The 13,672-nt window shown below is 37.1% G+C and overlaps 1 protein-coding gene across 1 annotated transcript in view; it reads left to right on the forward strand.

The window, feature by feature from the left end:
• The window catches only part of LOC306875178 (von Willebrand factor D and EGF domain-containing protein), a 69,519-nt gene extending 56,370 nt beyond the window's left edge, over window positions 1-13,149 (forward strand). The window contains exons 22-32 of the mRNA XM_079425624.1: window positions 207-1,037; window positions 2,358-2,453; window positions 2,579-2,674; window positions 3,270-3,365; window positions 3,485-3,580; window positions 7,644-7,739; window positions 8,219-8,314; window positions 9,619-9,714; window positions 10,664-10,759; window positions 12,734-12,831; window positions 12,906-13,149. Of these exons, the coding sequence (XP_079281750.1) occupies window positions 207-1,037; window positions 2,358-2,453; window positions 2,579-2,674; window positions 3,270-3,365; window positions 3,485-3,580; window positions 7,644-7,739; window positions 8,219-8,314; window positions 9,619-9,714; window positions 10,664-10,759; window positions 12,734-12,831; window positions 12,906-12,926 (1,718 nt within the window). The 3' untranslated portion in view covers window positions 12,927-13,149. The remainder of the gene's footprint in view (window positions 1-206; window positions 1,038-2,357; window positions 2,454-2,578; window positions 2,675-3,269; window positions 3,366-3,484; window positions 3,581-7,643; window positions 7,740-8,218; window positions 8,315-9,618; window positions 9,715-10,663; window positions 10,760-12,733; window positions 12,832-12,905) is intronic.
• The last annotated feature ends 523 nt before the right edge of the window (window positions 13,150-13,672 follow it).

The following is a 13,672-nucleotide window of genomic DNA, read 5'->3' on the forward strand; positions in this document are numbered from 1 at the left end:
TCTTCAAAGGTCCGTTCAAGATATCCAGAGGATGTCAATGAATCCTAACTGCAAAATACACTATGAATCTCTTCTTTTCATTTTGGTGTCCTGAGCTTATGTAATGTGTAATGAGCTTTGTTGTGGCCGACATTAAAAGTATTTACTGTCCATAAGCTTGATGTGTTGTATTTCATCTTGCATAATAAGCTTGTCCTCTCATCTAGCACCCCGCTACTCACCACAACTGACTCAAGCCAAGAACAACCTACCCCATGTCTCCCACGGCTTTCCCCATCTGCACCTCCCCGTCCTTCCATTCAGAAAACCTCAGAGACGCCTATCCTCACCAGCGTGGTTCCCACACCATCAGGCCACCACTCGCATCCCCCTCCCACCAACCTTTCCACCTGTCACAGGGAAAGGGGAGTTGGTGCTGACTGCAGGACACACACATGCCTCAACCAGCAGCAGGGTTCGACTCCTCTCTCACTCTCACAATCAACTTAACGTTCTTCCGAGTCCAGAAGAGCTAGATGCTTCATTTAAAGTCTCGGCAGGTGGATTTGCAGGCATCACGCCTGGAAAAGTCACATTACCTCACACTTCAAGGCATGTTGAGACACCGAGGAAGTCTCCACAGCAATCCAGTCTGGTCACAATTATCCAACCTCGACCTTGGACACCTCCAGACTCCCAGAATCCCCTAACAGCAGCCCTAACTTCCCTTTCTTTCTCCTTTCCGGAGTCTGAGTTCTCTGCAGATGGAGGCCTTGGAGCTGGAATCCAAGACCCCTATGAGACGCAACCACTGCCTCAGGAGAATTTCAACTACCTTGGTGAGCAAAGCCAAACCAAAATCCTGGACAACCAACCAACTCTTCAGAATGGTAGACACCAAAGCAAGAGCAAAATTGTGGCTCTCTTAGAGGAGAGAAGTTTCACCTGTGCAGATGTCCCGTGCTTCCCAGGAGTCCACTGTGAGCTTGCAGGGGACGGGCAACCTAGATGTGGACGGTGTCCTTTGGGGTACACTGGAGATGGGCGAATGTGCAGAGGTAATTTTAGATGTACAAGATGACTTTTCATTATTTATTGATGAGTTAGTCCTGCAAGTCCAACATTAGAGACTTACTTATCCATGACAAATATGAGCAAAAATTGCTTAATTACACTGCAAAATGTGCAAATATTATACCTTTAAGGGTATAACATCTTGTCACTAGGGAAGTACCCTACATCTTTGTATCTCACCCACCCCTAAAATGTGCATATTAGGACCTTAGAGCAGTAATATGTACCCTTAAGGTGCTACTATGAACATTTTAGAAGGTAAACAAGGTACAAAATTGTCCCTAGTGACAAATGTTGCACTTTTTTTCTAAGAGTGTCGACAAGTATGGTCAACCAACCATGTGTCGTTTCAGGGATGGTTTATGTGAAGTAGTTGATACCATAAAATTAGATGCTACTAACTCTGTAAACTTGGTTCATTGTATCAAACTGGTAAATTCCTGATTAGGTTTCCAGGCGTAATGGTGAAACCTGAATCCCAAAAATGGCACAAAGCCATCTAGTCCAATTCAAACTACCAATATTTGTATAGTAATTGGCGATTTTATGTTATATAAATAGGTCAGTGAATAAATTGTGGGCATGCCTTCTGAGGTCTAGACTATGGAAAATTGTGCAGCATGTGGAGTTTAAGACTGACAACTGACAGTAACTGGTGTAAACAATAAGCTCATTCCCCGAGCATGCTCTAGGCATAAGGAATAAATACATTCCTTGAGCGCCATCCCATGGGTTCGTGAACCTGAGAAAATTAGGAGCAGTGGGTGGAAGAATCACTAGAAACATGTTTGCTATTGTAATCCCATGATATTGCATTACTATGTTGAAATTCACTCAGGACAATGATTATTTATGCATTCGTGGATTATTTTCAGGCACTGTTTTCAAGGTATGAATATAGTGTGAACATGCACAAAACAGTCACAGGTGTCTTGCGTTGAGCTCTACAAAGCATATGGCAGTGGATCCAGTCTTTCATTAAACAGGAAGTTTGTGGGGCAAATGTTACCCAACTATTCAAATCAGCCCTGTAGTTTTCAGAATGCTTGAAGAACTTAGGGTGAATCTTAAACAGCAAGTATGGTAATGATCTAAAAATATAACACTAGCATCACCTGCACTTTTACAACAACTTGCTTTATTAAAAGTGAAAGGTACACATTTAAAATAGGTATAGTATACAGAATCTGTATACATTTTCGCTTCCTGTGCTTCAGGGCCGCAGATGGAGGCAAACATGTTTGCCTTTTGACGGAGTGAATCTGACCATGTGTTATGTGTTTGCATGCCATTTGTGCCTTCAGCCGTGTGCAGACATGCCTGTGGTAGAAACATGGAGTGCGCGGCTCCCAACACGTGTCGCTGCAAGAAGGGATTCAGTGGTCCCAATTGTGAAACAGGTCACAAATAAACACACACCAATGTTTATAATGTTTTAAATATGATCATAGGTACAATCACATACACAAGGACTCGTTTTTGAAATAACGTAATTGTTGAAATATGTAATTTTGGATTCTCACAGCAATCTGCAGTCCAGCCTGCCTGAACGGAGGGAAATGTGTGGGGCCAGATGTATGCGATTGCATGTCAGGTTACCATGGAGAGACTTGTGAAAGCGGTAAGAGAGCTGAAATTTCATTGCCATTCAGCACTAGTGCAATGTGTAAAAAGTGAATTTTTCCAATTTTTGTTTGGAGTTTGTAGGTGTTTTTGAATTAATGTCCCTATGAAATGGCTTGACAAGTGGTATTTTTTATTGTCAAAGCTTTTTGTTTGTCACAGCCTTTCGTTTATGAACCGTGATTAGCTTTTTTTATGATCAATATTCTTTTGTTTACATCACAGGCTTTTGTTTGTGAATCATGATTTCTGCCTTTATTACAAGTTGGAGTGTGTTTTTTATAAATTTAATAGGAGACAACATTGTTTGAGAGCATTTCATTTGACAAATGTTTGCGCACACATTTTATGTTCAGGAAAATGATTGTCCATTTTATATCTGTGTAGGTTAATTTTGTGTCAAATAGCATACAGATGGCCTCAAGTATTATGTTTGTTGGTACCATTTTGCAAATCTGCACCATTTGTGCTTTCCATAAAGAGGCAAGAGCCAAATAATCTGCACAGGCTTGATGAGGTATGCATTAGCGGTATGCTTTTTGTGATATATGACTTTATTTTATGTGCATTTGGTCGTATGAATATTCCTGCAGCTCTCTGCAGTTTGCCTTGCCTGCACGGAGGCACCTGCGTGGGTCGAGACACCTGCTCATGTCCCTATGGCTTCGTAGGGCCCAGATGTGAAACCAGTGAGTCCTGATTAATTATGTTTGCTTGGAATTCATGCGCATGTGGACGTTAAACGTAATCTCTTGCACCCCTAGTGGTCACAGATGGCATTTCATGTGGTTTGGTTTCATTTACACAGTGGTGTGCAACCATCACTGTCAAAACGGCGGGAAGTGTGCATCACCGGATGAGTGCGAATGTCTGGCGGGGTGGACGGGACCATCGTGCGAGACAGGTGAGAGTGTGTGGTTTGCTCCCAGTGGAACCAATCTCTTTTCACTAAATCCATCATATTTGTATGTGCTGCTTCCTGGTGGCATTTAGCTGATGTAGAACCTCTATCTGTTCATTTTTCATTCCATCCTGGCGGCTCAGAGAAAACACCAGCTATTATTTCAGCCTGATGATAACTTTCTCTCGTCAACCTGTGAGGATCAATTACTATCAATTGAGCAGAGAGCCTCAGAGTAACAAATGTAGTTTTTATTCACATAAATAAATATTTTAAACCAATGTATGTCAATGCTGAAGGTCTTAAAGCAATAAGGTGATGCAATAAGATGTTGCCATAGGTAAGGGGTGTTTTTTTTTTTTTTTTTTTTTTTTTTTCCATAAAAATAATATAATAGAGAGAGATTTAACTTTTAGTCAATTTTCATGCTTTCATTTTAATTAAGTTTTACTAAAAAAAAAATTTCCTTGTAGGTTTTTACTTTTAGTAATTTTATTACTTAAGTACATATTTTAGAACTTATTTCAGTTAACTGCCAATGCAACATTTCTAATTTTCTATTTTTATAGGTTTTCATCTATTTCTATTATTGTTTATTTCAGTCTCACTTAAATATATATGTCTGTGTGTGTGTATACACTATATTGCCAAAAGTATTGGGTTACCATGATCTTCATTTTAGAATTAATTATACATTATGCATAATTCACATTAATTATGAAACTGTATACAGTAGTTCTTAGTAGTTCTCCAGGATAGATAGATATATATAAAAATTGTAGTTATTGATTAGCTAATAGTGAACTACCAGTTTCAACTGAGCGCTATTACTTACTAAATCAATAATCATAGTTTCTTGTTAGGTAGTAGTAGTTACTACAATGTTAATAGTGCATTAGTAACTTGTTCCTGTTTAGTTATTCATTAACAAAGGATCAGTATTCTAAAGTGTTACCAAGATTTGTACTCATAGAAATTACTAAAGTAGTCAAACATGTTCATTAGAAGGGGGTGACCCAATACTTTTGGCAATATAGTGTGTGTGTATATGCATATACATACACATACACACACACACACACACACACACATACATACACACATATACACTTACATTTAGTCATTTGGCAGACGCTTTTATCCAAAGCGACTTACAATTGGGGACACATATATACACATATACATATACACACATATACACACACACACACACTGCCGTGCAAAGGCAAAAGACCGAACTTTGATTTTTGTCAAAAATTAGTTATTGATATTTTTGGGACATTCAAGACATCCTTTATCATGTACATAAGTATCTGGAGTCAATTTCGTTGTTTTTCCGAGAAAATAATGGGTCGTCTCAACCGTAACTTCAAAAAGCCCCAGAGAAACCAAGGCAGAACACCGTATAACACCAGTAACAACTCTTTCACTTTGTCTGGAACGCTCAAAATGAGTTATGTTTACCCGTGCGTCAATATGAAGTTATGGTGCCAGCTTGGAGTTATACGTGTTCTGCCTTTTTTTTTTACTGTCCATTGAAGTCTGACGCATTTTAATTACGGTGTCGACAAACGAATTAGATCGCGACCTACCAAACAGCTCCATACAACAAAGCACTATAAAGACTAGACACCTTGGCAGCAATACATACTCGTAAATAACCTTTAAAAAGTTTTTCTTCTTTTTCCTGTTTGTAATTATTCACCAGGCTGTCACTTCTAGTTGGATGCGTGTGGACTCAAATGCCGTGGCATGTAGCATGATCAATCATAAAATCAGAAATAGCCACCTCGTAAAATATGCATGAATTGCCGTGAGATCGGGCTGGCTGGCCTAACAGTTCGCAATTAAATCCATATCCTACCTTTTCTTGTAACCCAATAAAATCAATCCATGGCGCTGAACGTCGTCGGAGATGTTTAATCCACACGCATTTCTGAGCATGCCAGTGTTGCTGGTGTTCACATCAATCCACAAGTCGTTCTTTTAGGTTAGGCTATTTCATTAAAGTCAATATAAGCAATAATGCTATGTGTAGCATTCTTTTACGTTACTGAGCATAGCAAATAAATTGGTTGCAAAACGGTATTCACTCACATGTTTAAAGGGGTCATATAATGCCATTTTTGTACAAGTTAATATGATTCTTTAGGGTCTAAATGAAAAGTTTGTAATATACTTTAATTAAAAATTCTTGTTAGCATTGTAAGAAAACACTCATTTTACCTGTTTAAAAACAGCTCTCTGTTCAGCACGCCATTTCAGTGCATATGCCTTTAAATGTTAATGAACTCTGCTCACCCCGCCCCCTCTGCTCTGTGGGGCGTGACAACACACAAGTGTTGCCTTGACAACAGTTGAGGGTATCTTTTGGCGGAAGAATGGCAGCGGGAGTTTGCTGGCCACATGTTGCACCGTGTCCAATTCTTCTGATGTGCTTGCCTATACTAAAGCAAATAAGTGATCAGATAACATAACTCATGTTGTTATATTGGAAAACATAAATGAGAGTATTTATAGTCTTGAATCATATGCATTTGCAGGCTGTAAACAGTATTTTGCAGGTATTGTGTTAAAGTTACCATTCATCTTCATGCAGTTATAACGGTTACAACACGTTTTTTTTTTTATTAAGTATTAATCAGTAACAGACACCGTTATAAACCATCTACAAAAGCTTATTAAACTTAATGTACTGTTACCACGTTGAATTTACCACAGCGTACACAGTTTATAACACAATAACCATAACGCGTTGTTCATTGCAAACGTGGAATTATGAATTACATTGAGAACGTCGTACATAGAAAACATGCCGTAATGAACAGTTGATTTCACATAATGAAAGTTAGTGTAAACTTTAGCCACATTCATGGTGAAACATGCAAGCGATTAGCAAAGATTAATATAAAGGTTAATAAAACGTTACACTCACTTCTTCTGGAGGTGCAGCAGGAACACATAGTTGGTACCGATCCTTTTTTCAGGAGCAGCTTCTTGGCAAAACCAGCTTTAAACTGACCCTCGTTTATATAGCAGTCTGGTGAGAAATGATTCACGCAAACATGAAAAAATTGAGGTTGATCTGAGGGACTATTCCCTTCGAAAATAAAACTCAGCCACTGCGTCTTCAGCGGTTCTGATTTAGGAACATCAAAACGACTGCTGTGTTCGTTATTACACCCAAGAACAGAACACCATGATCGCTTCGAAGTCATTCTGCTCCAGCGTATAAACAATGGCGGACTATGATGACAGCTCGCTCAGGGCGAGTCTGTGTTGAAACGCTCCTGTCAATCAACAATCGTGGGAGGGGCCTCCGATCTTGTGACATCACAAGACGAACAGCTCAATTTGAGACTGGGGAAAACATTAGGAGATTAAAAAAAAAAAAAAAAAGTATGGATTTTTATCATTATAGGATGGTTGTGTACAGGCACTGTCAACACACATCTCAGTACAATCAACTTGTAAAAGTGGATATAGCATTATATGACCCCTTTAACATTTAGTCTGCTTATTACCACACTGCTGGTGCCACAAGGGGGCAGTGTGTCTGTAATTCTAAAATTAATACAGTCACATTACTATACGCAATAGCCTATATGAGATGATATAGCCCATGATAACTAGACTTTATACAGGTGTTACTAAAACGATTTTGTAAATGGTGATCAGCGACAAAATAGTGATAATGTGGAAGTTACTGCCTTTTGCCTTGGTCTGACTTCTCACTTTTTTCAGACAATGCAAAGGCAGAGTACATTAACTTCAAAATAGTGGTAAAAATCAAGTTTGAGCTCACATTGTTTTAATGTAGATAATTTTCATTACTAAAACATCTAATTGCCAAATTTCCACTGTCCTACCTATAATTAATTTGACTGGACAAGTAAGTAATTTTTCCTCAATTTAAGGTATTTTGCCTTTGTAGGGCAGTAATATATATATATACACACCTCAGCTGTGATTTTGACCTCACAAACACTCAACAGTGAGATCTAACCCCCGAAACAACCGCAGAGGTTTCATTCTTGTTTTATTTAATAAATGTATCTGTCTCCAGCTCTGTGTGACCCTGTGTGTCTCAATGGTGGAACCTGCATCTGGCCGAACTCCTGTACCTGTCAGCCTGGTTTCTACGGGGCTCGGTGTCAAAACGGTAACAGCACTTCTTTTTGAATAAATTTTCCTGATGCATCGCCTTGTTTTCTGAGAGCTTACAGAGGCCGGATATCAATTTCTTAAGAGTGTGAAGTGAAGCATGACTACTGCACTTTTAAACGATAAAATGGACCAGCCCTAAAAACCATTTGGATTTTATTGCTCATGCCATAGCCCCAGATTCAGGACGTTTGATGTGTATATATCGATTCCTCTGCAGCAGCTTCTCGTGGTGAGGAATGATTCGTGTAATGGCTTGAAACAGCAGCTTGGTGATGGGGAATGACTCTTATTGTCTGGATTGCTTCACATTTTGTGAAACGTAGGAGCTTTTAGAGTGTTTTTCTAGTCATGTCAGATTTGCTGTTGGTTGTTTCACCTAACGGCTGTTTGATGTGTCCGTCATCAGTTCAGAGAACACTGGTGTGATTTTCATTCATCAAATGCTGGACTTTTATGTGCTTCTCTTTCTTTCAGCCGTGTGCAGTCCACCCTGCAAGAACGGTGGTCACTGTATACGGAATAACATCTGCTCATGTGTGGAGGGATATTCTGGGCCGCGCTGTGAGAAAAGTAAGTGTCGTCTTGATAGGAAAAGGTTTTGATAAAGCTCCATCATAAACTTATAATTTTATACCTCTGTGCCCCCTTTGAAACACACGGCATGATGGGATTTAAGTCACAGCATATGGAAGGAAAGTATAGAGTTGTTTTGTTGATCGAAATGACAGAAAACGGCACTCTGGGAGCCAAGATCAGACGTTAGTTGAGGAGTTACATATGGCCTGTCTGATCAAGAGAGATGAATCTGAGCAAAGATAGTGAGTTATGAGAATTATGAGACATATGGGATCAGGACTGGATGAATTAATTTAGATGGAATATTCATTTAACAAGACTTGCCAATTAAAATAACATTTAAGATCCATTGGTAATGTCCTTATGTTGAGGTCAAATGTAAAAGTTGTTTTTTTCTAAACATACTTCACACATCATATTCAGTAAGTAGCTAATTAATTTTTGCTTTTATATACAGATGGAATAAAGAAAATGCTACTACTACTACTACTACTACTACTAATAATAACAATGTGATATTATCAGTCAATAATGAAAAGAACAATTTAAATAGATAAAATAATGTATAAACAAAACATTGGTTCAAGTATTTATTTTAATAATAATAATATTCAAATAATATAATGTCATTTATATAAAAAAACATTTTTAATTTATGAATAAGACATTCAATAAAAGCCAAGTATTTATAATAATAATAGTAACAACAACAACAACAACAACAATAATAATGTAATTGATGATATTAAAATGACAAAACATTTCAAATTTTAAAATAAATCATAACATGAAGAATTTATCAATAATTAAACATTAAATGAAGTAGCTATACTACAAATAAATTACTTAAATAATTTAAACAAAACTAATTTTACATATAAAAATAACAGAATAAACAATTGATTTAAAAACCATTATCAATAATGATAAGAAGAATGACATTTCATGTTAAATAATAAAAAAAGAGAAATTTGTATGTATCAGGACGTATGAATAATTAGTATAATTAAATTAAACAATAATAATAATAATAGGATTAAATCTTTTTTTTTTTTAATCTAAATGGAAAAAGTCTATAACTTAGTCCATTATTATTATTGTTTGTTTTTTTATTATAGTTAGTAATCTTTGTAATGTGATCCGTTTTGTTAGTTGTCAGAGTTGTAATCAGTATTTCAGACACATCTTGACCAATCCAACTCTAAAATCCTTTAACTGTCTACAAAAACTAGAATTTAGTTATTTTACCTTATCGGTCCGAGAAAATCCAAAGCTTTACCTTTCCATCTTCTCCACAGGTGTGTGTGAGCCAGTGTGTATGAACGGAGGACGATGCGTCGGTCCAGATGTGTGTGACTGCGCATCAGGCTGGAGGGAAAAGAGATGTGATAAACGTGAGTACCAGATCTCATCCTGACAAAGACCTTCAAGTGACCTCCTTACCTCATGTTAGCAAAAGTCCAAGAGTGGAAAAATTCCAGTTTCCACACGAGACCCTTCAGTCACAGCAATGACCCAAATCAGAGCCGGCCCAAGGCATAAGTGAACTAAGCGGCTGCTTAGGGCCCCCAAGAGTAGTCTACATGAAACGACCGTTTATTTTATTTTATATTCGTGATATATGTCAGTGGACAGTAATTATACAAAAGTGCAATATTAAATAATCAAATATTCCATACATATTTTATTATTTCCATAGCGACGTGTCGTGCAGGCACAATAATGACCATGTTGATAATATGTGCCGGATGCTGACATGTGGATCTGTCAGATTAACATCACGTAAATTCACCTATTTCTCCCGAAATAAATGAAAGTGGTCAGTTAGCTGGGAGAAAAACAGAGTAAACTTTATAGTAACCTACACAATGTGTATTTAATAGGAATAAAACATGTCGTCCATTAATTGAAAGGATTATTATTGCCGCTTTCCATAGAAATCAGCGTGTAGCCTATTTAACAAACTAAGTCTTTTTTTTTTTTACTTAACTGAAGTGTATTTAAATGTCTGAAACCTAAAATAAACTGTATTTGGTTGAAAACACTGAACAGTTACGAAATATGAAAAGCACAGAGCGCTTCTTTTTATTTTTTTCAACAAATTCAACATGGGGGTTTTGTGGCACAAATCAGAGGTGCGTTTCTCAAAACCATTGTTAGCTAACTATGGTCGTTATTTCCATTGAACTCGATTTGTAACGACAGAACTTGCGACCATAGTTGCATAGTGGCGGCACAGAGGGGCCCCCAAATAAAATTGATAACACACTTTTGATAATGTAGTCCAGTGATTTGAGCCTTGTTTGTTTGATGTGGTTTCTCTCTCTGTTTCTGTTCTTCCAGCTGTGTGTCTGCAGAAGTGTTTAAATGGAGGTGAATGTGTGGGGCCGAACACCTGCCACTGCCATCCCGGCTGGAGGGGAACTCTCTGCCAAATCCGTAAGTGATTCCTATCCGAGCAACAGAAATGCAATCCTTACACCGCAGCCACACTGCGGTGAGCCTCCAAAGACATGCACTTCACTCACTCTCGGTCTCAGTAAAAGAATCTAAATTGCATCTCCTCTGTTCCTGCGCGCTGCGGTTGTTGGTGATATGTTTTGTTTATAAACAGCACAGATCATCTGTGTTTGGCAGGAGAGCGGGAAGTAAATGTGAATGCTGATGTTCTCATGAGGAGTGTGGATCAGGATCAGTTTGAAATGGCTTTGAGTTTGACCTGCATAGGAATAGTTCTTTTAACATGAAACTTTAGATCTAATGGTGACATATGAATGAGATTTGAGAGCTATGATGTATTTAAAAAAATATATATATTCAGTTCATCACAAAGCTATAATATGGAAGATGGGTCATACTGTATGGACTAATTTTTGATGCCATTTATGATTTTTTTTTTTTTTTTTTGTACTGTTTGGAGCTTGACAGCATTTGTTCACTTTCATATGGACAAAGAGCGACCGGGACATTCTTCAGAATATTTTTCCCAATCACACAGTCTTAGTTTTGTCTTAGTCTAAGCAGAAATGAATCGCTTTTGTTAGATATATATTAGGGGTGCAACGATACACGTATTCGTATTGAACCGTTCGATACGAGGCTTTCGGTTTGGTAAGCTTTACAAACCGAACGATTCGGTGGACTAATCCTATTATAGCATATTATCCCATTAGGTTTGATTAGTGCGTGTGCGAATTTAGAGAATTTTCACTGCATGATTCAGTCTATTAAAATGCATTTAGAATGATCACAAAATTCAAGATATGGCGTCAGAAAATGTATATATTTACATAATTTCATATACTTAATATCACAGAAAAGTGCCGTTTTTTTCTATCCAAAAATCAGTATGATTACAAATGATTTTTACAACAGTTCAATAAGCAAGAAGTTAATTAAAAGACTTGCGTTTTAGACACCATATTTCTTTTTTTGCGCTATTTCGCCATCAAAATAATTCCAAACACAGCCACAGCACTGTTTTGTGTCTCTGAGCAACATTATGGCGTTTCGTTCCTGAATGAATGATTCAGTTCAATTGCAATGACTCACTTATTAACAGTGACTTGCTGCCACGTGCTGGCGGTTTTAATTTCACATTTAAAGTATCTTTTAATTTTTTTATTAATTTCAAACATCAGTTGTCAATGTTGTTTAAAATATCAAAACATTATTTATGCATTTGTAACTGCAGGTTAAAGGATTACATGTCCCTCTGAGCTTCATTAAACAGTGTGTAAAAGCATCTAAATGCAATTCAGATGGAGGTTCTGTGTTTCCTCTGCACAGAAAAAATGTATTTTGTCAATACTGACTTAATTTGCTTGGTAACAGCCCAAATGTCTTGACTGATTAAATGTAAAAAAAAAAAAAAAAAAAAAAAAAAAAAACTCAAAAAGGTGGTGCGCTTTTAGAAAAAATGGCTTTATAAAAAAGGTAAAAAATGCCCATAAAAGGTAAAAAATAATTTTAAACTTATTGGAAAATATTGATCTGCTACATGACAATAGGCTACATCAACTGGAATACTTCAAACCGGAGCCGTTTTTGTTTTATACGCTGCTAGGAAGACACCCCAGAAGTATAGCTCCATCACTGTTCAAAGTAAAAAAAAAAGTTTTAATAAATTTTTAAAAATTTGTAAAAATCAAGGAAATTTCTCTGGCATTTCTTGCTTTTTGCTGTATCGAAAAACGTACCGAACCGTGACACCACTGTATCGTATCGAACCATGAATTTTGCGAACTGTTACACCCCTTATATATGTTTATATAATTTCTGCCACCATATTTGCATATTCCATCATGATTTATATGTGTACCAACTCTGTTTGAAATCTGTCATCTAAAATATTATCTAAAATATAACCTAATAAAACTAAAACTAAAAAATAATGACATGATTTTTCCCCAGCAATCTGTGAACAGAGGTGTTTATACGGAAGCCGATGTGTCCGACCCAATGTTTGTGCTTGCAGAAGTGGTTACATGGGAACTCTTTGCTCTAAGAAGGTAATTAATTTAAATATTTTTTATTAGAAAAAAAAACAAACATATACTGTATGTATTTTTCATTTCTTTTACAGCTTCCTGTCCAGAGAGGATAAGGAAATGACATGAGGTGTCACTGCTGCACTGAGGACACTGGGCCCATATTTTACTACTTATTAACCTGACAGGGTTACATACTATCCGTTTCAATTTGTAAATATCATATCTGAATATATTAATTTATGTATAAGGTATAATATAATGTTTTTTCACGCTTTTCAAACTTTACTATACTTGTGAAAATGATTCTGAACAAAAAAATAAATGGGTGTATTTTACAAAACACGTTTTGGTGCTTTTGACTTCATTCTAACATCCACTCACATTTTCTCCAGAAGATCTAAATATTTTTGCAATTCCGTTTAGTGACGGACGGCAGTGGCAAATAAATGTCACGCTTTGCCTCTAAATGACCTTTGATTTCTTTGGCCAGATTTTATTTGTAACATACTGCAGTGTAAAGTTAAGTTTGACAGAAAAACTCTCTTGATTTTCAAACCAAGGCACAGACAATTTAGCATCCTTTGCCATCCTTCCTCCAACTACGTGGCCTGAAACTCGGCTGCACTCTATTTCTCTGAGGACGTCCCCTTTAATGTGACTGGAATGTTAAAAAAAAAAACACGTAAACATGCTGTTTGTGTCACGCCTGGCGGAGCGTGCAGTGGCTGCAGTTTTACCGCAGATCACTTGGCAAATATAAACCGACATCAACACAAACAAGCATCTGAACTAATTAACGGCCATTGATGGCAGCCATTAATGAGTCAGCCGCAGATAGTTCCTCTCATGCATGGCTAAT

The sequence above is a fragment of the Barbus barbus genome, assembly GCF_936440315.1.
Source record: "Barbus barbus genome assembly, chromosome: 9".
NCBI classification, from domain to species: Eukaryota; Metazoa; Chordata; class Actinopteri; order Cypriniformes; family Cyprinidae; genus Barbus; species Barbus barbus.